Source organism: Haplochromis burtoni, unplaced genomic scaffold, assembly GCF_018398535.1.
Source record: "Haplochromis burtoni strain Fernald_Lab_line unplaced genomic scaffold, NCSU_Asbu1 Contig_45, whole genome shotgun sequence".
NCBI classification, from domain to species: Eukaryota; Metazoa; Chordata; class Actinopteri; order Cichliformes; family Cichlidae; genus Haplochromis; species Haplochromis burtoni.
The window spans coordinates 1522860-1546526 of NW_024582406.1; the positions used below are offsets into that span (position 1 = coordinate 1522860).

The 23667-nt window shown below is 41.0% G+C and overlaps 1 protein-coding gene and 1 long non-coding RNA gene across 3 annotated transcripts; both read left to right on the plus strand.

Annotated features, from left to right (window-relative positions):
• The first annotated feature begins 3199 nt into the window (after nucleotides 1-3199).
• Nucleotides 3200-6181, plus strand: LOC106633278. The gene is made up of 2 exons (XR_001336453.2): nucleotides 3200-3475; nucleotides 5161-6181. It is a non-coding gene; the product is annotated as an uncharacterized LOC106633278 (long non-coding RNA).
• A 3602-nt stretch (nucleotides 6182-9783) lies between these two features.
• rtbdn (retbindin) lies at nucleotides 9784-22334 on the plus strand. 2 transcript variants are annotated; one of them, XM_005926698.3, is made up of 6 exons: nucleotides 9784-10051; nucleotides 10943-11104; nucleotides 11224-11323; nucleotides 12102-12230; nucleotides 13061-13157; nucleotides 20931-22334. In XM_005926698.3, the coding sequence occupies exons 2-6, from the start codon at nucleotides 10945-10947 to the stop codon at nucleotides 21276-21278; spliced, it is 834 nt and encodes a 277-aa protein (XP_005926760.1). In that variant the 5' UTR covers nucleotides 9784-10051; nucleotides 10943-10944; the 3' UTR covers nucleotides 21279-22334. The 2 variants fall into 2 exon arrangements, with proteins under 2 accessions (XP_005926760.1, XP_042076194.1); XM_042220260.1 differs by lacking the exon at nucleotides 9784-10051 and adding an exon at nucleotides 10638-10686.
• Nucleotides 22335-23667: the final 1333 nt, after the last annotated feature.

Here is a 23667-nt window from a genome sequence, read left to right on the forward strand (position 1 = left end):
ACACACACACACACACACACACACACACCTAGTTTACTAAGATCAAATTAAAGCAAATTTGTCCATGTTGGTGTAGATAGTTTTAAGTCATTGATTGTCTCGTGTTCCTGTTTGGAAAAGTGGAAATTCTTTGTGCCATATGTGGAACAGCTGTCACGGAGGATAAAAGTATTTATCCCATTCTGTTTTCCTCTTTTTATCTTTCCATCTTTACTTCCTCTCTCTTTATGCTCCGTGCTTTAATTACACACCCACGGACAGACGTCACCAATTAGAGGCTAGACGGTGGCAGCAGGCATTGTGGGTAATCCTGATGGTCTCAGTGTCTTATTCTGAATCAGAAGGCGCTTCTCCAGCTGGCAGTCTAAAGGCTCTGCACAGCAGGACATCCCTAAACCCACATCAGTACCACATCACACGCTTGTGCTTTGGACAAACGCACTCAGTGAGAGGACAGGCCCATTCATAATCACAGCACGCAAAGAAGCAAGTTAACAAACACCTTTACTTAATTCCTAAGTAGTGCACAGACATAAATATAGGTATCCAGAAATGTAATACCTGGATGTGTACACTGTATTTATATAGATCAATTACACCAGTAGGCAGCTTTAAAAAACTTCATGACCTACCCAAACTCTTAATAATAAACTTCTATTATTAAGAGTATTCATATTTTACATATAAACATCTCCTTTAATAGCATCACTGATTTCAGTCAATCTGTTCAGTGCACTAAATGTTTATTCTTCTTTCTTTAATAGCAAAATTATATATAAAAGTCAATAATCCCTCCATAAGACAAAACTGATATTCAGAAATTACTAAATATTCTGGACTAGGAAGCATATACAAAATGAATGAAGGAGGACCCAGAATTGAACTGTGGGGAACTCCATATCGAATTGTTATTGTTTGGTCTTGAACTTATTAAAAAACACTAGTTAGTGATTAAGATGCAAACTAGACCACTGTGTAGATGTTGTTTGATTTGAATAGACTGTGCAGGGTTCTGTTCCAGTTTAATTTGGATTATTAAAGTACTTCTTTGAAGGGCATTGCAACAGAATGATGCTGAGAAAGAGCTGGCTGTCTCTTTTGTACAGCATCAGTTGAGCAGGGAGATAAACCGAGAGGAGAAGAGAGGAGAAACTGGAGTATTTTTGTTGTGTTATCAGGTGTTATCATGAGGACTTAGCTGAAGCATCAAAAAGACAGAACTGTTAACAAAGCGACAGAGAACAGAAGAAAAGAAGATGTTATCAGAATAATGTGGGGTTGTTTTGCGAGATGATGACTTGATCAAAGTTATGGCAGTGTGTGTGTGAGTGCATGCGCGCATGCATGTGTTCATGCGTGCATGTGTGTTTGATACAATATGAAGGGTAATTGGGCTTCAAAGCAGTACTGGCACAGATCCAGCTAGTGATTTTAGTCCCTCAGACAGTTGATGAACAGACCTACTTACACACGAAAACACACGCGCGCACACACACACACACACACACAGCTAAGCCTATTACGGTGACCAAAAGAGTCATGCAAGAATATATAGTAACATCCAAAGCACAGTGCACAGATGCGACTTTGTGCTTAGACTAACACCTGATGTTTGAACCTGGGACCTTTACATGTTCTCCACCTGTTTGCAGTTCATTTTTTAAGAAATCAGGGTTAATGACATACACTAAAATTCCCAGAAAGTTGAGATCTTTAAAAACAATCACATGAGCAGTGGATTGTATCACTCATGTAGAGGAGCGATTAAATGGTGCAAAGAGGCGTGAGGCCAGAACTGCGGCAAAAAAAAAAAATTAAAGGGGAATGCTTTATCTTGTCTATTGATCTGCTTGCACTGAGGTGTCATTTCAGAAGTAGAATAATGGGATAAACAGTGCTGTTTGTCAGGAGATTCTATAGCCATCCATCTACAGCTGTAGAGCCTGCGCTTGCAATACAGACATGAATCTGACCTGATGTCTGTGATAGATTTTCCCAAAAGCTGTGCACATGGAGGCATTCAAACCCTTTAGTTTGGGTCAAAAGTTTGACCCTTCAAATATGCTGCTTCATCAACATATCTGCTCATAACTCTAGATAGAGGAAGAATCTATGTCGGGGATGTCAAACATAAGGCATGGGGACCAGAATCGGTCCTGGAAAGACTGATTTGTCCACCTGGACGGCTTTGGAACACACGAAGGATGGAATTCATTTTTGTTTTACAACCTTTCCTATGGATGAAGACTTCCCTCACAGCCATTCATACTACATCAAAGTATTAACGTATCTACTATTGAACTTATTAAAGGATTCGATGTGTAAGTAATTAAATGTGTAAGTAAACTTCTTCACAGAAAGTGAAATTTCACTGATTCGGCCCTTTGAAGATCAAATTGATCCAGGATGTAAAAGGATGAGTTTAACACCCCTGCCCTCTATGTATGACCTCACTTTTCTGGTGATTTCATTATTAGGAGAGTGAATAGGATTAGATCAACAGCAGTGTCCCATCAGAAAGCAATAGGCTGGTTATGGTGAGGGTGATGATGAAGACAACAATGTGAAGAATCAGCTGGCATAAAGTTTGAATCAGTAAGTGAAAACGCTGTTAATATAGTGCAAGACTGTCTACAGCAAAGTCTTGTTTTCAAGCCTCGCTTTTAAAAAAAATGTATATTATATCTGTGAAATATGACATTTTAGTATTATTAAATAAATCCCAAGAGTGATTTTTTAAAATATTTTCTAAAAGAGCCATGTGAGTAAATTTAGCATGAGCTTCAGTCCCTCTAATAATATCAGATGTAGCGTTTATCCTCATAATCACTTATCAGTTATTACACTGTATTTACTGACTATTTAGTCTTTACCTATATATCTCCAAGTAATGGACAGAGTTCATAACTGCTGTGCTTAGATGTGTGGTACTAGAATCAATATTACCATATTATCCTCATTAGTGATGACATTTACATACAAAAAATAGATTTTTGGATTATTCAAATTAAATGTTTTCTGAACCCTAACCTTAATAGAAAAGAAAAACAAGGAATGAAAAACACTGCCTCTTACTTTAACACATGAATGGGCTGGACAGAGAATTCAGTGACACCTACAAAACAAGAACCTCCATGTATTGAGCGATGAGCTTCAGAGTGTCAGAGGGGAGGTAAAAGTTCAAAGTCTTAACTGTAGTTCAGCACAGGAGTAATCAATCCAACCGAGCATGCAGAACAAACAAAGGAGCAGGCAGAGCAAAAACCAGGGGACTGAACTGGGTCAAAAACACGCACAGACTGTCACAAGAAGAATGCTGCGCCACTGTGAATGTGATAGATGTGGTGCAGAACAGAGGTAAAACGCAGTTTAGATACACAGGGGAGACAATTAGACACAGGTGAAACACATTAGGATGGGGAAGGTAATCACACAGGAGAGCAGCGAGGAGGTGGACCTGAGATAAAAGACAAGGGTAAGTGACAAAGTGAGACACATGAAAACTGATGAAAAATGTGCAACGAGAGGAAAAACAACAGAACATAACTTATAGAACCAGCTGGGATCTCACACTCAGCCATTTCAGTGTGTAACAAACTATTCATGTCATCTTGGTGACAGGTTCAGGTTTCAATGGGGAAAAAAGTTTATGCTGGATATTTTCACAGACTGGGTAAAGTGTTAGGAATGAAAGGATGCCATGCTGCTTGATGGAAATGAAAATGATCAACCTACAGAGGGCTGAATTCAAGATGCCCTCCAGGGAGGGTCAGGCCATCACTGACCTACCGTCAAACCTGTCACGCTGAACGACGTCACAGGCAGTTCACAAACACAGGGTTGCAATGATGGATCTGCCAATTTTGGTATTCTATAATGAATGCCAAATAGAGGATGTCGGGCCACCATTATTAAGTCTGTTTCTGATTATTTAGAGACATTTACACTAGTGTCCAGCTGGAGGTCGTTTTGTAGCTCTGACAGTGCACAACCTGTTCGTCCCTACACAAACAGCAGATACCAGTCTTGCTGTTGGGTTACGGACCTTCTGTCCGGCTCTCCTAAAGTAACTGCCTCTCTTCTGGAATCTCCTCTATGCTCTTGAGACTGTGCTGGGAGACACAGCAAACCTCCTGGCAGTGACACGTGTCAATGTGCCATCCTGGAGGAGTTGGACTACCTGTGTGACTTCTGTATGGTCCAAGTATGTCCTCATGCGACCAGTAGTGACTCTGAAAGTTGTGAAAAGATGAGGGTCAGAAAAGGTTCTCCAACTGTAAAACCATCCCCTGGGGGGTGGGGTGGGGGGTGGGGGTCTCATTATTGCCCCTCTAGTGCACCTGTTGTTTTTTCCACTAACACCAAATCTGCTAAAACTGATTAACAAACTCCTCTGCTACTTAAACTGACCAGTTAATATCAACATCACACACGTTTAACTGATGCTGTGCTCTGATTAAAAAGTGTCCCTTTCATTTTTTTCAGTAGTGTTTTCCAGAATACATGAAACACTTAAAATTTGAATGCAATCAATACTTTCTGAGTGTGGAATGTGGATTATGGATTATGGAGACTACAATGCGTTTGATGGGTTGGAAATGATGGTACAGATTACACCATGTACAGTAGATGAGAGTTTAAATATGTATTTAAAAAATGTTGCCATTATACCCGTGATGTATCAGTGTGGAGAAAATGTAACAATTTGTTACATAATGTGCAAAAAAAAGGTCCTTTATACTGCATCATCACCAGTGTATTCCATTATCAGGTTTATGGGATTGATCATTATATTATGCAAAGTAATTAGATTACGATACTGAAAGAAGAAAACCACAAATCATTCAGGGTTCAGGGTGTAAGTGGAGTGCAAGAGAACAACAAATTATGACCATTAAAGTGTTAAAAGACCACAATTGACTTTTTGTGGATTAATTTGGTGCAGAGTAGATGGTTGTTTACTGATGGCTTCTTAATGAATACACCACATTTGGACAAATCTGGATCTTGCTCATAAAAGCTTGTATTCCCTGCTCTGTGTTGTCCTTGGTCCAGAAATACAGAGAAGGTCAGACTGATTGACTTCAGTGTTCTGTTATTGAGCCCTGTTTGGACAGCTTGCTCTGCAGGCATCAGACCTTGTTAATTCTGTCTCAACAGGTGCTGTTGACGTACTCTGGCACCGAGCTCGCTCTGAGGATTTGACGTATGCAAACAAGGTAGAGTACATAAAGAAGCATGTTCGAAAGAAGGTAAGCAGGTGTGCTGAGCTGCCGCAAGAAAGACAGTCCATCAATCTGAGAAACAGAAGCACCAAGATTTGAATTCTTCTGTTTCCCGGGAGTTAAAGGAGCTTTTCGTTGTGTCTGAACAGCAGCTGCAGTATGGAGCCCATCTCTCAGACCATGGAGGCAGCAGATGCTCATCTGCAGAGGCGTGGGTGGAGGTTTGTGACCAAACGGGGAGCCTCATCGCAGTTCGTGGGGAGCACCATGATGATCATGGCCACTTATGCCGTCACCACCCTGACTATGAACCTGGGGAAAAAAATACAGGAACGAAGATCGAGACCGAACAGCAACTAAAGATGGCCTCATCAGAGACCCGGACTCACTGCCTTCACCCTGTGATGATGTCGGCAGCAACGCCTGGAAGAGATCAGAAATGGTTGGGCTCAGCTTTGGTGCTTCATTCAATTCATCTCAACTTTCCTCTCTGAAGCTGGGAGGTGGTCTTTCACCTTAACCTGAGGTCATTATCATAAATGAGTGAGGACAAATGGACGTGAATACATCACATGCACTGCTGCCATGTGACCACAGGGTGGAGAACTGGGACTACTTCATGACAACGAGCCAGCAGCCCACTAGAGGCTGAATGTGTCTGACAGTTCAGACATTAAAAAACAAAGACAGTGGCATTTTCTCAACCCGTTAAATGCATTTAAAGAACGATGATTAGAGCTATGTCGATGTTCTGTGACTAACAAGTAGAACTCTGATAATTTGTTCTTGTATTCTGAGTTTCTTTCTTGTTTTTTTAAATCATCATAAAGTTGCCTTTTAAGTTTAAAACAAGCCTGTGTGACAGCGGATTGTAAAAACTGTAAAATGTCAGGTCGCTAGAGTGTTTCTTGTAATGCTGTGCTGAATCACTGACTTTAAATAAATGATCAAATATATTCCAGTTTTAAGATTTCTCTTTTGATTTCTGTTCAATCCAGCAAGCATTTCACGTATATAAATGAAAAAGATTTGGAGGACACAAAGTGACAGGTGCTTTGAAATGTAACTCCTGATGTAATGAACAAATGAATCATAGTGTGATTCTGTCTTTATCCATCTGCCAAACACTGGACTCCTGGTGACATTTGAAATGTGTCCTGTTAGCAAAAAATGGCAACTTAATTATTTTTTTGCTAAAAAAAAAAATGAACAAAAAACAAGAATTTGGCATTTGACCAGTGACATTTCTGTCAACTAAAAGGTCACTGAATTTGACCTTTTGTTAGAAAAAGCACCGAGCAGCAGTTCATTGTACCATTTAAACGGTTCAAATTATTATAAACGACGCCTCACTGAGAATATAACGCGAGATCATTTTTTCCTAAATAATGAAGGAGCTTTGAATGATTTCCCCATGTTTACAACATAATGATATCCTGATGTTGTCTTCATATAAACCACGGAGTTTCTATTTTTCCACATGGAGAGTAGGCTGAGGTTGGTTGTCACGTGGCTCGTTACCGCCACATTAGAGGACAGTGGTGAATTCTGTCGACATCACATTTTGACTGACACTTGTGAAAAATACAAAAAAACATGTTTAAACTCATGGGATAAATAGGCGGTGAAAATGTATTGATTAAAGTCTATTTACATTTATCAATCGCCATTTTTTTACTAAAACCCCACTGATAACTATAGGAAGAACCAACTCCACATCATGACAACCAAACCCTGCTATGGGGTAAGTAGTCACAAAGTGACAGATGGCTAACTACTGGCACACAAGTTGCACTTCCATTATATGAATACAACATCATTTTATACATAAGGTCCAGAAACCTCTTGATTCTCTGGGTCTGAGCTCATTTAAAGGTAGACTGAAGTCTAAGCACCCAAAAACCTGAAAATCGTTTATTGCACAGTTCAAAAGCCAGCATCTGTGACAGTTATGGGAGCACATGGCACAGGTCGTTTGAGCATCTGTGAAGGCACCATTAATCCTACTCAGATGCTGTCCTCCAGATGACATCTTTTCTCTTGCCTGCTTCATAAGACGGTGCCAAATGACATTCCAACAGCGAAAAAAAAGAGTCCAAATATGCCCAGACCTGCCACTCACTGAGCACATTTGGCACATTATGAAACGAAAAAAAGCAACAAAGGAGGTGGGAAACTGTTGAGCTGCTGAAATTGTATATCAAGTAATAATGAGAAAACAGCTCTTCGAGTGTTGTTAAAAGAAGGGATGACGCAGCACAGTGGGAGGAAAAAGCCCTTATAGTAACATTTCATTTAAGTGACCGGGTTTAGATTGATTGAAATTTATTCTGTGGACACTGTGTTAACAGTTAGGACAATTAGATACTATTAAGCACAGAGGAGTGGATATTTGTATGGTATACCTCCCACACAGCCAGCATTTCAGTGCTTTGGTTTATTTGCCTTGGGTAAATTTGCACAAGTGCTACAGTGTTGTGCAAAAGCTTTATTGGTTCTGATGACACAGTATCACCTGGGATCAGTCTGATTATCAGGGAGAGCAGTGATCAGTCTGCAGCAGCAGCACCATGGAGTCACACAAAGAGACAGCCCTAATCCACAGGTTTGTGCGAGTGTACAGAGGAGATCTGGTGATGTTGGTGGTCACAGCCAGTATTAATTGCAATTATTGTTTGCTCTTTGCACATGCCATCAAGCTGCTAATAAAAACTGTTTGTGAGTGCATCCTCAATTATAGCTCAACTCTGCTCATTTGCTGACTGGCTTTCATGCACTCGGGCTGATGGGAAACACTGATTGTTGTCGATTTCTGCACTCACGTTTTCCTGTTTACTTCACGTCTTTGTCCAGTTATTTGGGTATGTTTTCATGAACTCACAAATGCAATTTTCAGTCCGGCTACTTGAGCTATTAGCGCAGCCTTTCTGGTGCCCCCTTGGCCACTGTAGCACCCTCTGTTAAAAACGGCTTTTGTGCACAACATAGACCAAGAGTTTTTAGAAAGCTTCTCAACCCCCTCACCCTTTCTCTTTCCAAAATTTCATGCAGCTGCAGGACTGCTTAGAGCGTCTGCCACCCCGGGAGTAATCGGTCAGTGTATCAAATCAAAGAAGCCCTAAATGGTGGAAATGAATGTTTGGCACTCAGTGAGTCAACAACGGTGGGTGATGCTGCTTTGCCAGCTGAGGGCCAGCCTAAAGGCTCAAGCGCAGGCAGAGACCCAACCCTGTTAAATGAGAACGACAACAAGGGTACACGGAGAGCAGCCTCTGTCCTCCCTCTCTCTCCCTTCCCTGAATAGCTCCTCACAAAGGATATTGTTATTCCCTCTCTAATTACCAGCTGAAGAGCTGTTTGTCCACGTCTCACTCACTGCGCTCTCACCCCCAGAAATAAAGTGCTCTGTGGTGATGACCCTCAGCAGTTATGAAACAGTCTGGTGGACAAAAGGGCCCCAGCTAACCCTCATTGCCTCCTTCAGCAATGAGGGTCCGGTACAGTTCGCATCTCAGCTGAGTCTCCACCGAGACCATTTCATCTGCGCTCAATCTGTATGATTATTTGGCGGCCAGTCTGTCTGGTCCCTTCCTGTCCCTGCACGGTTTTGTTGCCAAAACCAATCATGTCTAAGACATGTCACCAGTTTCACAGTCTTGGTTTTAGGCTGATGTATCTAGGCCACAAGACACTCTCCATCTGCTCTTATTTGGTGGAAAGCCTTGGGAGGGCACTAAGAGAGAGAGAGAGAGATGCATCCAGCCAGGGATTAGGTTGGTACAGCAGGTCCAAGGGGAGGTGAGATTAAAAGCCAGGAGCAATAAAACACACGGTGGAGAAACAAGTCATGTCTGTCTACCCAAACTGAGGCCATGCACTACGAGGCAGTCCTTGAGCAAATCTAAAATTGATAACATGCTTTTGGAGAATTCAACCTCTGCTAGTACTTCCAGTAAGGTCACTGACTCCTATTTTTTATTTTCTTTCACAAAAATGACCCACATGCATCCTCTAAAACACAAGAGAAAAATAAGGTGCACTAAACTCTGCCTTTGAGTTTGCAGTGCGCAGCAGCTTCGCGGTGAGTTCACGGTGTTTTGTTCCCGCAGAGATTTGTGTTCACTGTCCTCAGCATATCATGCGGTATTAAATCTCAGCTGTACCCTCCTCTGACCCTGTTATCTGAAATAAAGAAGTCCTGACCTCACTGTGTATATGTGAATATGGAGGACAGGTGTGACTCAGCACCACCTGCGATTGAGCCTGTGAAAATGAAGGGCAGTTAAGTTGAACGCTCGCGTGTTTTCATGACATTTCATTTCTCCCGTGTTTCCAACCAAAGGCATTACTCGGAAGGGTAGAAGGAAAGCTGATAACAAGGAGGATTTGGTAAACATCCTATTGGGAGATTAACAAAGAGGGAGTCCGGTCTTTTCTGTGTGTGTGTGTGCGTGCGCGCATGCAACGGAGGGAGGGATGGAGAGAGAGAGAGAGAGAGAGAGAGAGAGCGAGCCCGAGAGAGAGAGAGAGAGAGAGAGAGAGAGAGAGAGAGAGCGCTTCCCAGAATGGGGCAGAGCAGGGAGGGGGTGAGTTGCCTGCTGGACGGGACTGAAACGTCCTTCATATAAACCGGTGACAAAGTGGCGAGCAGTGGGCCCCCGGGCGGCAGAGATCAGAGCCAGTACACAGACGCAGAGACTGAGAAGAGGAGACCGAAGCATTGAGCAGCGCGCACGGCGGTGACTGGAGCCACAGCAACACAACGAGGAGACCCGCGAACACAACCAAACTAATCCGGACGGAGCCGCATTTATTCCCGCCTACAGGTAAAACCCACATGGATGTGCGGAGAGACTAAGCTCCACCGGGTTTTTGTAATCTTGAGGTACAATTTAGAAGAAGAATATCCACACAGAACACAGAGGGTCACACCTCTTAGCCTACCTGTTCGCGCGATGTTGGATGGATATTTTGTAGCAGATGGGGTTCGTCTTCTCCTGTCTATAAACTCACTAATGAGCCCGCGACCCCACCCCCCTTTCCCCATAACTGCGCTTTAAAATCTTTGACTCGCAGCTTTTTGAAGCATTAAAATGATCTGCGTACTTTTAGTTGTAGTTTTGAAGCCTTCACGTGTGTTTTGTTTCCTTCTTAATAACCGACAGAAAAAAAATTCTGAAAAGCTGTAAAGGAGAGAAAAAGGTTATTTCTACATTATATTCTCAGCCGCTCTCTCATGCGTAAAGTCGGGGCCACCTGCTCGGGGCCATGTCCCCGCGTTCAGCAGATTTGTTTAATTCGCGTCATGTAGGCAACACATCGACCGCAAGCCTGTCAGATTAAACGACTACGCATGTCAGCCATGTCAGCACAGTGCCTTAGTTCCAACTAATTAGGCTCACCCTGTCTATACTAGGTCGCCACACGGAGAGCTCAACATGGAGCTAAACAGCCGGCGCTGGTATCTCACTTATACTCTGTAACTCAGCGTATGCCATAAGACTGACTCTGTGGGTGGATGGAACAGATTTAATTGCAGCCTTTTGCATCCATTATGTTTGATTCCCACCCCTCTAGCAAACCTTTTTCAGTTATTATTGTTATTATTATTTGACGTGGTGCAAACCATTTAGTTCTGTTTTTATAATGATTCGGGACTGTGTGTGTTGTTGTTTTTTCTATGCTGAACACTCTTGTTCATGTGTTTGTATCTACAGAGATGGACCTCACCTCATCCCCTTCGCTATTAATTTGCGTGGTTTTGGCGGCCGCCCTGATTGGCGGGACCTGCTCGGAGGGTGTGTGTCTTCAAGATGGTAAACACAAGGCCACGCCCAGCCCGGAGCCACACCTGACGGAGTGCTCTCTGTATGCAGACAGTGAGTGTTCTCATTTTCATAGTCTGTAAATCTTGGAGATGTTGGAGAACAAATTAAATCTCAAATTAAATCTAAGAACAGGCCCACGTTGATGTGTTTCTCTCTTGTTGCTGCTACAGATAGCTGCTGCACACAAGAACAAATCCAGGACATCTCTCATGTTCCTTCTGCCAATAATCAGAATGAACCCTGGGACAAGTGTGGGTCCCTCAGCCCTGAGTAAGCCTTAACCACCCTTCTAGTGTCCTCAATATTTTATTCATCTGCTGTTTTAGCCCGTTGTTGCCTCTTAATGGTGATATTTTACTGCTTCAGTTATCCATTTGTATTTTCAGTCTCATCAGACTGCTGTTTTCAGGAAAAAGCTAAAAACCACCAATTAATGACTGGTGGAGACCAAAAATTGAGCTAAAAGAGAGTCACTACTGAATTTAAAGTCATCAGGTGTACAACTAGAAATGACAAGTTTGAACATGAGCTGTTTAAGCCGAGAGATAATATGTAAAATAAGTCAATATTATAGTTGTTTTTATTGCTACATATTAGCTTAAAATCACTAGTGCTTGCTTTTATTAGCTTATTTCACATTTAATGGCTTTGTGTTTGATCTAGTTCTTCATTGGCTCTGTATAATCTATCGTTAACAGTAAGGGCCTGTGCATGTAGTCAGTACAGAATTTTAGTGTGTTAGTGGAGCCAATAAGGATGGATTTTCTGAAATAACAAACGGCACCTTAGACAAAGAGGCTGCCAGTTTACAGACAGCAACAGCAAACACATGATCAAGTAGGTCAAATTGAAAGAGGCATTTAAGTAGCATTAACCAAAGCTGGGCAAACATACTTAAGGGATCAACAGCAGCAATGATACTAATCAACTGCTCGTACTCCCCATCTTATTTAACGTTGTTTTCTTGACCTGTCTTGTGACCGGCTGTTCCGAGTTTAATACAGACTTCGCTGGTCAGTAACAAACATGACCTCTTGTGTCTTCCCAGGTGTGAAGGCTTCCTGAAGCGCGTGCTGTGCTTTTACCGCTGCTCCCCTGACGCTGCTCGCTGGCCTCATCCTCAGCGCAGCTCATACATCCAGGCTGTTCCTCTCTGCCATAGCTTCTGCCGTGATTGGTGAGGCTGCCAAGCACGTTACCAAACAAACTAAAGTCTAAATCCCCTGTCAGCGAAGGGATCCCTATCTTGGACAACAGCATACTGTGCTAAGATAGAGTGTCTTATAAAACTGTATGTTTTATTTTTTTTTATTTTTTAAGAAGGTGGCAAACACACAAAGCCTAACACAAACTGCTTCATTTCATGGGTCCTATGTAAGAAAAAGAAAGAAAGAAAGAAAAAATGAGACAACACTGGAAAGATAAGTGTAAGAGTGTTGTAAAGAATTAAAGGGCTGCTCTCTGCAAAAATACTTAAAAATTACTTAACATTTTGGAAAATATTCTTTTTGCCTTTTCTGTTAAGAGTTGGCTTAGGATGAATGATGCTACTAGAAGCTTGTTAGCTTAGCACAGACACTAGAAAATGTGGCTTTATTCAAGTACATTTGAAAAATATATATAAGTTCAGAAAGATACTCCAGAAACTTATAGATCCTAGAGTCTAACAGCTCATAAAAACACCGCTTGTCACTTTCACACTGGATTTTTGTGAACATTAGACAAACAACATAAGGATTAACAAGCTTACGATGCGCTATTTCCAGTCTTAATCAGCTTATGTAAGAAGCTGCTGGTAACTTTATATTTAGCATGAAAGTGAAATCTTTTCATTTTAAGCTCGGAAAGAAAGTCGCTAAGATGTTATTTTTTTTTTATTGGTTTTTGTTAAATTTATCTAGCTCAGGTAAAAAATAAAAAAAAAATCTCAAGAGAAATCATTTAAATAAAAGAGTAATTGTTTGTTTTGTCATTTACATTTTTCAACATTCACATTTCTTCTTTCAGGTTTGATGCCTGCAGGATGGATTTGACTTGCGCCCGTAACTGGGCCAGAGACCCCAGGGGACAGAACTGCACTGGAAACTGTGTTCAGTATCAGCAGGTAGGCTTTAAGCAAGATTAACAAGTTAACCGGATATATTGAACCTAAAGCTATTTTTGTGTTTAGACTGGGTTTTTTTGGTTACATGGCAACTAATAGAAAATGGATAATAAAACTGATTAGTCTACTAGATTTTCTTGCAGAGAATAATCAATAAATAAAAAAAATTTCATTTTGAACAGCTAAAAATATCTCTTCTATCATAAGCTAGTTTTAGAGATACAGTAAGTGCCCTTCATGAGTATTAGTCTTCACTTTTAAGTACCCAAAACTCTCATTTGTCTTTAAATATCTGTGTCACGAAGGACATTCTTGTGCTAAACTTTGTAGCAAAAATTAGCATGCTAAAAACTGATGGTAATACAGTCATTCCTGTTTAACATCAGGAAGCTAGTATCACATGACACCGTGAGGATGGTGGCGTCACACCAGCATTGGCACCTATGTGACCTTGTTAGCCACGTAGAAATAAAAATTGTAGTCACGTGCTTTATTATTAGCAAGCAGAGCACAGTAAAGTCACAGCTTAGCTAAGGTTTTCTGGTAAGCAGAGGTGGGTGTCAGATATTTGAATCCTGCTGAGTGACCTCGGGGCTTGTCATTTGAGATCTTTGTTGCAGGCAGAAGGTCAGAAACTGTGGCGTGGTGCCTTAGTGGTATAGAGAGAGACGGCAGTTAAATGAGGGGTTAACGGCACCAAGGCTGAAAAGGCTGGGCCCTGCTTCAGTGGGCAGAGGCCAGCTGGGTGATTGAAAAAGAGTGACAAACGGGTGCTGGTGTGCACAGCTGAGACCAGCAGCAAAATGACTCACGCTTCACAGGCAATGACACTCTATCTATAGACCATGTCCAATGGTGCAGTGGTGCCTGAAGAAGTAAATATACACATAAAGGGACCTGTTTTTTTTCTCACATTTTTATTTTTATTTTTGGACTCTCACCTATTTCATAATTCAGAAAAATATCTGTTCCATCTTCAACCTTGGTGCAATCTCTTAGTCCATCTACTGCAAGAAACAAGTCGTTTTAACTCCTCTCACATCTTTCAGGCAAGCTTTCTTCTGATTGGCTCCTCCTCATAATAAAAATGTTTAAATAGTAGGTGGGTGGATCTTATGGGCTCACATTCCCCTTCTCTACAATGTCAAACTTCTCCTCCTTTGATACACATGAAAATCAGACATCTGTTCTCTCACTTTGCACGTCTATTCAATTTCAATGAAATTATACATATAACACCAAACACAATAATAGTCACATCAGTAATGCAGAGAAAACTCCAGGCGACCCCCTATGAGCAAGCACTTGGAGACAGTGGGAAGGGAAAAACTCCCTTTTAACAGGAAGAAATCTCTGGCCGAACCAGGCTCGAGGAGGTGGGGTCATCTGCAGTGACTTGTTGAAGGTTGGGAGTATACAATAAAGTACTGTAGTTTTTAGCATAAGCCAGAGTTTGTCGCTGTTAGCTCATCTTGTTTTAAAGTGAAACTTGACTGTTGTCCATTGATTTTCTTTTTTTTTTCTCTGACTATCTGAAGAGAAGCAAATACTTCCTGGGTCCTCTGATTGGCTTCCCAACATCAGACAGGGATATCATGCCTTTGCTATACTTAGAAGGGGAAAAAAATAGCACTTCTACCTGTTTCTGCACTCTCCAATGTCAGGATGTCTGTTGTGCATCAGAGGGGATTTAGATGTGAATATATGCAAAGCCTGCTAGAAAATAAGTAGGTATACACCACACACCACTCATATATCTTAATATATCCGAGAGTGTTTCTCTTGATTTCACTCGCATTTATCTCAAACAAGCACAGGGAGAGAGAGCGAGAGGACCACAGTGACAGATGAGCACACACCCACAGCCGCCAGGCCTATTAAGGCTGTCTGGGGGATATTAGATGATTATTGGAAATTACACATTTGTGAGAAGAGAGTAAAAGCAAAAAGAGACGTTTGGGGAGTGTTTGAGTGTGTCTCTGTCACGGTGTGTTTTCTGTGCTTTTATTGGCCCATTTTAATCTAGGGCAACACTAATGCTGCAAAAAATACTTCCAATAAATTTAAGCAGCTCTCAAAACAGAGTGTTTCAGACAGCTCGTCGGTACGCATTCAGTGCATTCAAGCAAACTAGCCCTCTTTACAGGGGCCACAAACAAGTGGCTGCCTCCCGTTTTTGGAGGTCAAAACGGTAACACTTTGTGTTTTCCTCCTCAGCCAGCAGAGATGGGAGATTTCACCTCAGACCTGCTGCACACAAGCAGCCGCTCAGACATCGCACTAAAACACTCTCAGCTCCACTCCACCCAATGTTGGTGCACGTGGGTGTCTGCTGGATAAACACACACCCATACAGTTATTATTTGTAAAAGCTGAAAGCAGTAGATGTCGATTTGCATAGAGACAAGCGGATACTTTTAAAAGCATGCATAAGCACCCGCAGACACATCCTTTGCATGCAAAAATCCCTCTGGCACGCTCACTGTCTCGCTCTCTTTTTGTACTCATTGGTTACATTATTTGCCAGCCAAGGTCTGATTTATCTCAGCATTAGACACTTTTTTTTTCCTGCTCCTGATGCAGTGGGAATGAGGTTATGTCTACAAAGAACAGCACAGAACGTCTGTGCTTGAACAACAACAACAGCATCTGTCGATAAGATATAGTGAACTAATGGTTTGTAGGGATTGGGGGGGAAATGCTATAGATTTCAAAGATACCAGTAGAAGCTTAGCTTGGATAAAAGGGAAGAAATGGTAGCAAATTTAGCTGGACCTGTGTCCTACTAAATTACCTGTATGATTAAATAGTAGTAATACTTATTTTGCAATATTCATACAAGGTTCTTATGTGAACATGGCCAAAAAAGCTGAATAATAGCCATTTAGTAATAGCAGAAATATTGCAGCTTCCATTCACTGCATTGCTTTGTAAGTTTGTGGCCCTGAAAAATTGGAAAACGAGAAACCACAAACCTACACAGTAGTTAGGATTTTTTTTTTCTTCTGGTCTAGTGTTCTGTCATTGAAAAATAAGAATCAACCCTGGCTCAGATTTTTCATCTAAAAACAAAAAAACAGAGGGAAAATGACGTGTTGTTTGAGGAATTTAGTTGTTGCTCATCATAGTTGCTTTTCTATAAAAGTGGTGGTGTTTCCATCATCATTTTATCTGCCTGTCTCATGGCTCCATCTAACCTGTGTTCCCATTCTTAAGTCTAGCTAAAGTAATTAAGTACAATACAGTAATGCTAAGTCAGCCTTAAAAACAAATGTAATTCTTTGTCGCTTCTTCTTCCAATCGTCCACATTTGTCATGATGTCATTAATTCAAATTATCGTATTGTCATTTAGCAGCTTAGATCTAAAGCAGGAGTGTCAAAAATAAGGCCCGAGAGCCGAAATCTGGTAAAGACACCAGTTTGCCCCACTGGACGGTTTTGGAAAATGTTTGGAAACAGTATTTTCATAGTTTTTCGAATGATGAAGACCTCATACTGCACCAAAGTATTAACCAATAGATAAACAGTTACTTGCAAGAAAAGGGGGCGGGTATTTTCTTAAATTACAGAAAATTCTGTCCAATGAGCTACAAGACCTTTTCGTGTAATTTTCCCCCGTATTTCTTACAATTTCAGCCCAAAAAGTCATGCTAACAGATTTCTTAAATTGCTACAGCAGCATTTCTTTATGACACACAAAAACGTGAGATGTAGTGTTGAAACTGCTCTTCTTTGTGCACTTTTCTTCTCATGTTAGATATGTCCAGTGAAACTTATTTACACAGACAGAAAGGTGAGTTTCTCACTGGTCTGGCCCTCTTAAGATCAAAGTGGCTCACATTGTAAAATGAGTTTGACATCCCTGATTTAAAAGCACTATCTTTTCAAATAATGGACATTACAACTGTCATTGTACTATAACTGTATGTTATAAATAATTTGATCACAGATTCTAATAGTATTATTCCAAATTTCATTTCTTCAGTCATACAGGCCATTTACAGGCCCTTCATATACTGAGATTAGTTTTTATTGGTTTAGTCAAAAAACTCATTCTGATCATGACTGAAAGCTAAAATAATTTCTTCTGTTGCTTTTTTTTTTTTTTGCACATCAGGTGTAATGTGTTCGGTTTCGGATGGTGAAGGGCAGAATTAAATAAGGGCGAAGAGGACAGCGCAGAGCCCCAGGAAATTTCTGTATCTCACTTATTTGATCACACCATGTCATCTAAAGCCACTCGTGCTCATACTGAATTAGCTTTGGCAGCAAACCACATCCGCCTGAGGAATAGTGGAAGTGTTTGTGTGAATGCAGGTGTGTGTGTGTGTGTGTGTGTGTGTGTGTGTGTGTGTGTGTGTGTGTGTGTGTGTGTGTGTGTGTGTGTGTGTGTATATACCCTTGTATGTGTTATAGGGTTGCTGCGATAAGACCTAAGTGTCAGACAGAGAGCTTGTAGTGGCGAGAAATAGCCATCATCCTGTTTGTCCTTCCAACACGGTAAACATATTACTTTTTTTTTCTTCTTCTTCTCTGAGCACTCTGCGTGACTCAGTCTTAATCCCCCAACAGACAGGAGGATGAAAGGAAGCAGACGTTTGGGTGGGGGTGTGCTACAGAGAAACAGGGGAGAGATGTACAAACAGTGAGTGCAGCAAAAAGCAAGGAGTGGTGGAGGTGGGAGGGGTACAAGAGTAGGTGATGGTTACTTGGCACCACATCTTAATGACTGGTTATGAGGCTGTCACTGGGGAGAGAGATCGAGAGCTTAAACACAGAAAAGCGAGTGTGTGTGTGTGTGTGTGCGCGCAACTGAAACTTTGCTAATTTGCTTTCCTAACTATTTCTAAGCTTGTAGGCATAAACCATTTACAGCTAAACGGCTTAAATGTTGAATTGTGATTTGGTGTTACTTGTGCAGTATCCCCCCTTTAATGCGTATTTGTGTCTTATTAGAAGAGGAGCGCCTTTTTCCTTTCCCCCCCCCCCCCCCCCTTTTTCTAGCCTCTCAGCAGCAAACTCTTGAGCGCTAATGTCCAGCAGTAAACTAGACTTTCCCTCAAGTATAACTTTATAAAGACAGAGAGTGCTGTAATGAATTTTCTGTCAGACGGAGACACAAAAGGTGCTGCCAGCAAACTTTTCAGATTCTGCTCTGCGCGGCTTGTCGGGGACTGCAAAGGTGGCACCGAGATGAATTCTTTCAGATACAAGTGCGAGCTTTTCAAGGTCGTGTCTTGTGATTTGCTTTCAAGGCTGGTGTAGGTGAAGGGAGGCAGGAGAGGCAGACAAAAGCAGCCTGTGAGAGCAGCTGCCCGGCGCCTGCAGCTCCCCTCTTACACCTGGAACAGGTGCTTTGTTCAAGGCCAGTGCTGCTCTGAGATGGAAAAGTCAATAAATGCTAATGTTACACAGCAGCAGCGTGTAACAATAATGCTTCAGTTAATGGATTTTACACTTTCACATAAATAGTGTAACATATGCCCTTTATCATACATCTTTTGCAAGATTAAATCCCAGAATCTGAAATTTTGCTTGCTCGTTAATAATAATGGATTGCATTTATATAGCGCTTTTCGAGGCACCCTAAAGCGCTTTACAATAGCCACTATTCATTCACTCTCACATCATCTGGTGGAGGCAGCTACAGTTGTAGCCACAGCTGCCCTGGGGCAGACTGACAGAAGCAAGGCTGCCATATCGCGCCATCGGCCCCTCTGGCCAACACCAGTAGGCGGTAGGTGAAGTGGGCACAACGACCGAGACTGTCCGAGCCGGGGCTTGAACCGGCAACCTTCCAATTACATGACGAACACCCAACTCTTGAGCCACAATCGCTGCTGTGCTGCTGGGCTACATATGAAATGCTGTGTTTGCAATATATTCTGTTTTATTTGAACAACAGTTAACCTTTCTTATTCTTTTCTGAATCGAGCATCTTTTATCATATTTCAGGCCTGCTTTCAGGAAAAAAATGGGTGTGTATCAGACGTTAGCGATTTCTGCTTTTAAAGCTCACCTTTGGTCGTCAATTCATGTTTCTTGGCATATATTGAGGTGTCAAATGTCATCATTAAGGGCACATGGGGAGGTCGTTTTTTAGGGGGGAAAGAGTTAAGAGTAACATAATTCTGCAGGTCTGACATATAATTAGAAAATTAGGAGCAAAAGCAAAAAGCTGTGTAAGAGAATACACAGCTTTCCTTTCCAAGCATACCTGGGCAAGATGAAGGATTCATAGCTTCACTTTTAAATACTGAGCATGACTCTAACAGTTACTATGGTAATACTTGTACACTACTGTTCAGTGGTAAGTTGTAGGTTTTACTTCGATACATGTATTTAATAGCAGCTGAAACTGTTAGTTGCATTAAGGCAAAAAACATTTTGCTTTTAAATGTGCTGGTGCATTTTTGAATCTATGACACGTGAGATTGTTTTTAAGAAAATGTGTCCAAAAATGCACATTTGGATGTTTGTTTAACCCTGTAAAGTCTGAACCCTGAAATAATTGCCAGAATCTTTTTTTTGTTTTTTTTTTAAAGTGGGAGTGTTTATTGAACCTTCTGACAAATTAAAAAAAGAACAACCAAAAAACATAAATTTGCATTATTTAATTTTAATTGTATCATGTTTGTTATACCTGGAATTTCGTGCAATTTAAAAGTCACACTGATGATGTAGAGGCTTCAAATATAATACATGTTAAAGAGTTAAATGTTACATTTTCCCCTAGGATTTTATTCAAGCTAGTCTTTAAATGCTGTAATCAAATTAAATAAAACATTACATATACTACAAGAAATACATAATTTAATTTATTCAAAAGGAGGTTGTCTGTCATTTCGTATTTTTGCCTTCTAATAATAGTTTCCTTTTTTTTTTTAAAAAGTAAAATATATATTTTTGTAGATCTTTTTTTAAAGCACTGTTTGTATGCTGAAGGGTTTAATTTATTCTATAAATCAGACTCTTTTAATCTTAAAACCATGCAGAACAAATGATTTTTCGCCTTGTTCCTCTGATTTACATCATGATAAAAAAAAAGTACAAAATCCCATCAGTGGGGAAAAAAAAAAAGAAAAACTTTGTGTAATGTGCCAGCAAAATGAAGAACCGCTAACTCTGAAGCCAGCTCTACCCAGTGTTCAGATTTCTGTTATGGAAATTTATGCAAATCTGGGCATTAGTAGATTGTGCTGAATCTGAATATTTAAACATTACAGAAAACTGTGAATAGAAAAAAATAATCGCCTTATGCTTTGCGGTGGTATCTAGTTAACATTTTCCCCTTTTCATTATTTTATTTTATTTTTTAATTAAAAGGTCTGCACGTCCACATGGGTGTTTTCAGTCTTGTAACTGTAAGGTACCGACTTTTTGTGCCTACCATTTATGTAGTGCTACATCACAGCAGTTGCCTCAAGGAGCTTTCTATTGTAAGGTAAAGAACCTACAGATGTAAAGGGAAAAACCCCAACAATCAAATGAGCAAACAATTAGCAAAAGTGGGAAGTAAAAACTCCCTTTTAACAGGATGAAACCTCCGTTCTGTTGGAGGTGAGTGCAGAGAGGCAGTATAAAGCTTCTCTGTGGTTTGTGTGAGGGTACCAGCAGAAATGATAAAGATGTAATAAAACACTTGCTTTTTGTTTTCTAATATTTGGTATTAAAGCTGAATTCTGAATGCTGGCACTAAAAGTCAAGGTTGTATCTCTGTGGATGGCAGAGAAAAATAATCTGCATAAATTTTGTGTTCTGCACACCTACAGATGTACCAGCACGGCAGAGATCTCTGCGAAAGCCTGTGGGGTGATGCCTTCATGACGGTCGAGGATGAGCCGGAGGAGGTTGGAGAGGCCGGAGAAATCGGAGTGGATGTCGAAGGCGTTCGTCCCTGCGGCTGCCTGACTCTCAGCCCCTCGGACAAGGACGTGATCGCCGCTCTCAGAGCCCAGCAAGACGACCCGGAGGAGCTGGATACCACCAAGACCGGCTTGCCTCAGTACCGGGCCCCTTGCCAGGCCAAGCTGCCCGTGCAGCCCAGAATGGGAAACTCCGTGCTGCGTAAGCGCTCGGTGGAGGTGGAAGACGTGGAGGGGAGTGGCAGCGGTTTGTAGATGGTGATACATGTATTCTTAGTGATAATCCTCTAGATCGTCATATACAAAATTCAATCCCTTGAAAGGGAGTTATATCCTTTCTCCTCTAACTAAACTAAACCATACAAATTTAAGCTCTCATTACTATCTTCAAATCGCAGGCATAACTTCTTTGATTTACAAAAATGATCTGATAATCTGATTTAAGTCACAAGCTTATGAACACCCGATCGATTCTTTGAACAGCCAGGATTAAACGAAACACCAAGAAAAAATTTTCAAATGAATTTAAGAAGACTACTCAAAGCTGAGTAGTCTCAATATTTTGAAAGGGCTCAATAACAAATACACTTAAGACATCCCATGATGGCTGCAAAATGTTTTTATTGCCAGCTAACAAGAGCATCTTTAGTGGGAATTTGCTTTTATGGCTCAGTGTAACACGTGGTCACATGGTAAAAGTCCTGCAGTATTAGCACTTCTGCATGAGTCAAACATGTCAAACCCAAAGTACTACATTTCATGACAATGTTGAAAACAATATATCACCATCCCGCTACTTACCGTATCTCAACTGTCTACTAGCTGGCTTTGATTTGTGCTTTAGTCACTTGTTAAATGCATTAATTAGTCCTGTGATTCCATAATGTGCAGTCTGCTTGTCATGGAGTTTATGATAGTGGAGAACGTCAAAAGTTTTAATCATAATTTTGAATGTATCTGAGATTTTTCTTACACAGTTAACTGACCTGAAAGCAAGTGTTCTGGTATGAGAACAACAGCGCCTAATACCTGAGGGGAAGGTTTAGTATTCAGAAACAACATCAGAGTAAATCAGCAGGGGCCGCATCCGTGCCAGATAAGGTTGCTCCGGTAGTTCGGTCATGTATCACTGATGTACTGTGGGTGTTTTATAAGTAGGCCATGTGTTTCTACAGTTGGGAACTGTTAGATGTAAATGTTTTATAAGAAAACATAAAGGGAGAACTAATTTGTTTGATTTACCATAAGCTTGCTGAAATGAGTGTTTCTGTGCTTTTCTTTTCATTCTCAATAAAAACATTTCTAAACATTCCCGATGTTTCACGTGCCTTTTTTGTGGTTTCTCTCCCTTTTTTCTTTTAGTTTACTTTATATAGTAGGTGAGATTTCATACATGCTTTCTGGTAACAGCAGGTACAGTGGGGCCAAAAAGTATTTAGTCAGCCACCGATTGTGCAAGTTCCCCCACTTAAAATGATGACAGAGGTCAGTAATTTGCACCAGAGGTACACTTCAACTGTGAGAGACAGAATGTGAAAAAAAAATCCATGAATCCACATGGTAGGATTTGTAAAGAATTATTCGTAAATCAGGGTGGAAAATAAGTATTTGGTCACCTCAAACAAGGAAAATCTCTGGCTCTCACAGACCTGTAACGTCTTCTGTAAGAAGCTTTTCTGTCCCCCACTCGTTACCTGTATGAATGGCACCTGTTTGAACTCATCATCTGTATAAAAGACACCTGTCCACAGCCTCAAACAGTCAGACTCCAAACTCCGCCATGGCCAAGACCAAAGAGCCTTCGAAGGACACCAGGAAAAGTATTGTAGACCTGCACCAGACTGGGAAGAGTGAATCTACAATAGGCAAGCAGCTTGGTGTGAAAAACCAACTGTGGGAGCAATCATCAGAAAATGGAAAACATACAAGACCACTGATAATCTCCCTCGATCTGGGGCTCCACGCAAGATCTCATCCCGTGGGGTCAAAATGATCATGAGAACGGTGAGCAAAGATCCCAGAACCACACGGGGGGACCTGGTGAATTCTCTCCTTGCACCACATTCACTTTCTGCTCGACCATATACCATTTCCCATTTTATGGTACTTGATGTATCAAATACTTTTCAAGATATTGTTTTTTTGTTTTGTTTTTTACAAAGTTCCAACCAGCTGTTTTCAGGCACCCCTTTTTCCTGCTCATTAAAATCTGATGTAATGTTTGAACATAAATATCTTAAAAGCTATTAAAGATTTTTTTTTTTATTATTTTTTAATGACATTTCAACTGGTTTCTTCTACAACACAAAAAATAAACTAAAGTATTGGCTAGTTAAGTTATGAAAACCATATTTTAGCTGTTCTATAAAGTCCCATCCTTGATCACGCACTACTAAATAAACTTCACATTGCAAAAGACAGCTAGAGACAGGGTTCGAATGGCACAGAGCCCTGCAGAAGTCTGTGCAGCCCTACATCGATATGCTTTCCCAGACCATCACTGATCCACCACAAAATTGTTCATGCTGAATGGTGTTACAGGCAGCATGACTTCTCCAGACCCTTTCATGTCTATCACATGAGCTCAGGGTTAACCTGCTCTCATCGTTGAAAAGCACAGAGCACTCTAGAACTCCGCAAACAC

Excerpts from the sequence above, each read along its gene's own strand:
- rtbdn (XM_005926698.3), top strand. The coding sequence starts at position 10,945 with ATGGACCTCACCTCATCCCCTTCGCTATTAATTTGCGTGGTTTTGGCG. Across the intron at positions 11,105-11,223 it reads GTGCTCTCTGTATGCAGACA|ATAGCTGCTGCACACAAGAA; the intron begins GTGAGTGTTCTC and ends TTGCTGCTACAG. Across the intron at positions 11,324-12,101 it reads TGTGGGTCCCTCAGCCCTGA|GTGTGAAGGCTTCCTGAAGC; the intron begins GTAAGCCTTAAC and ends GTGTCTTCCCAG.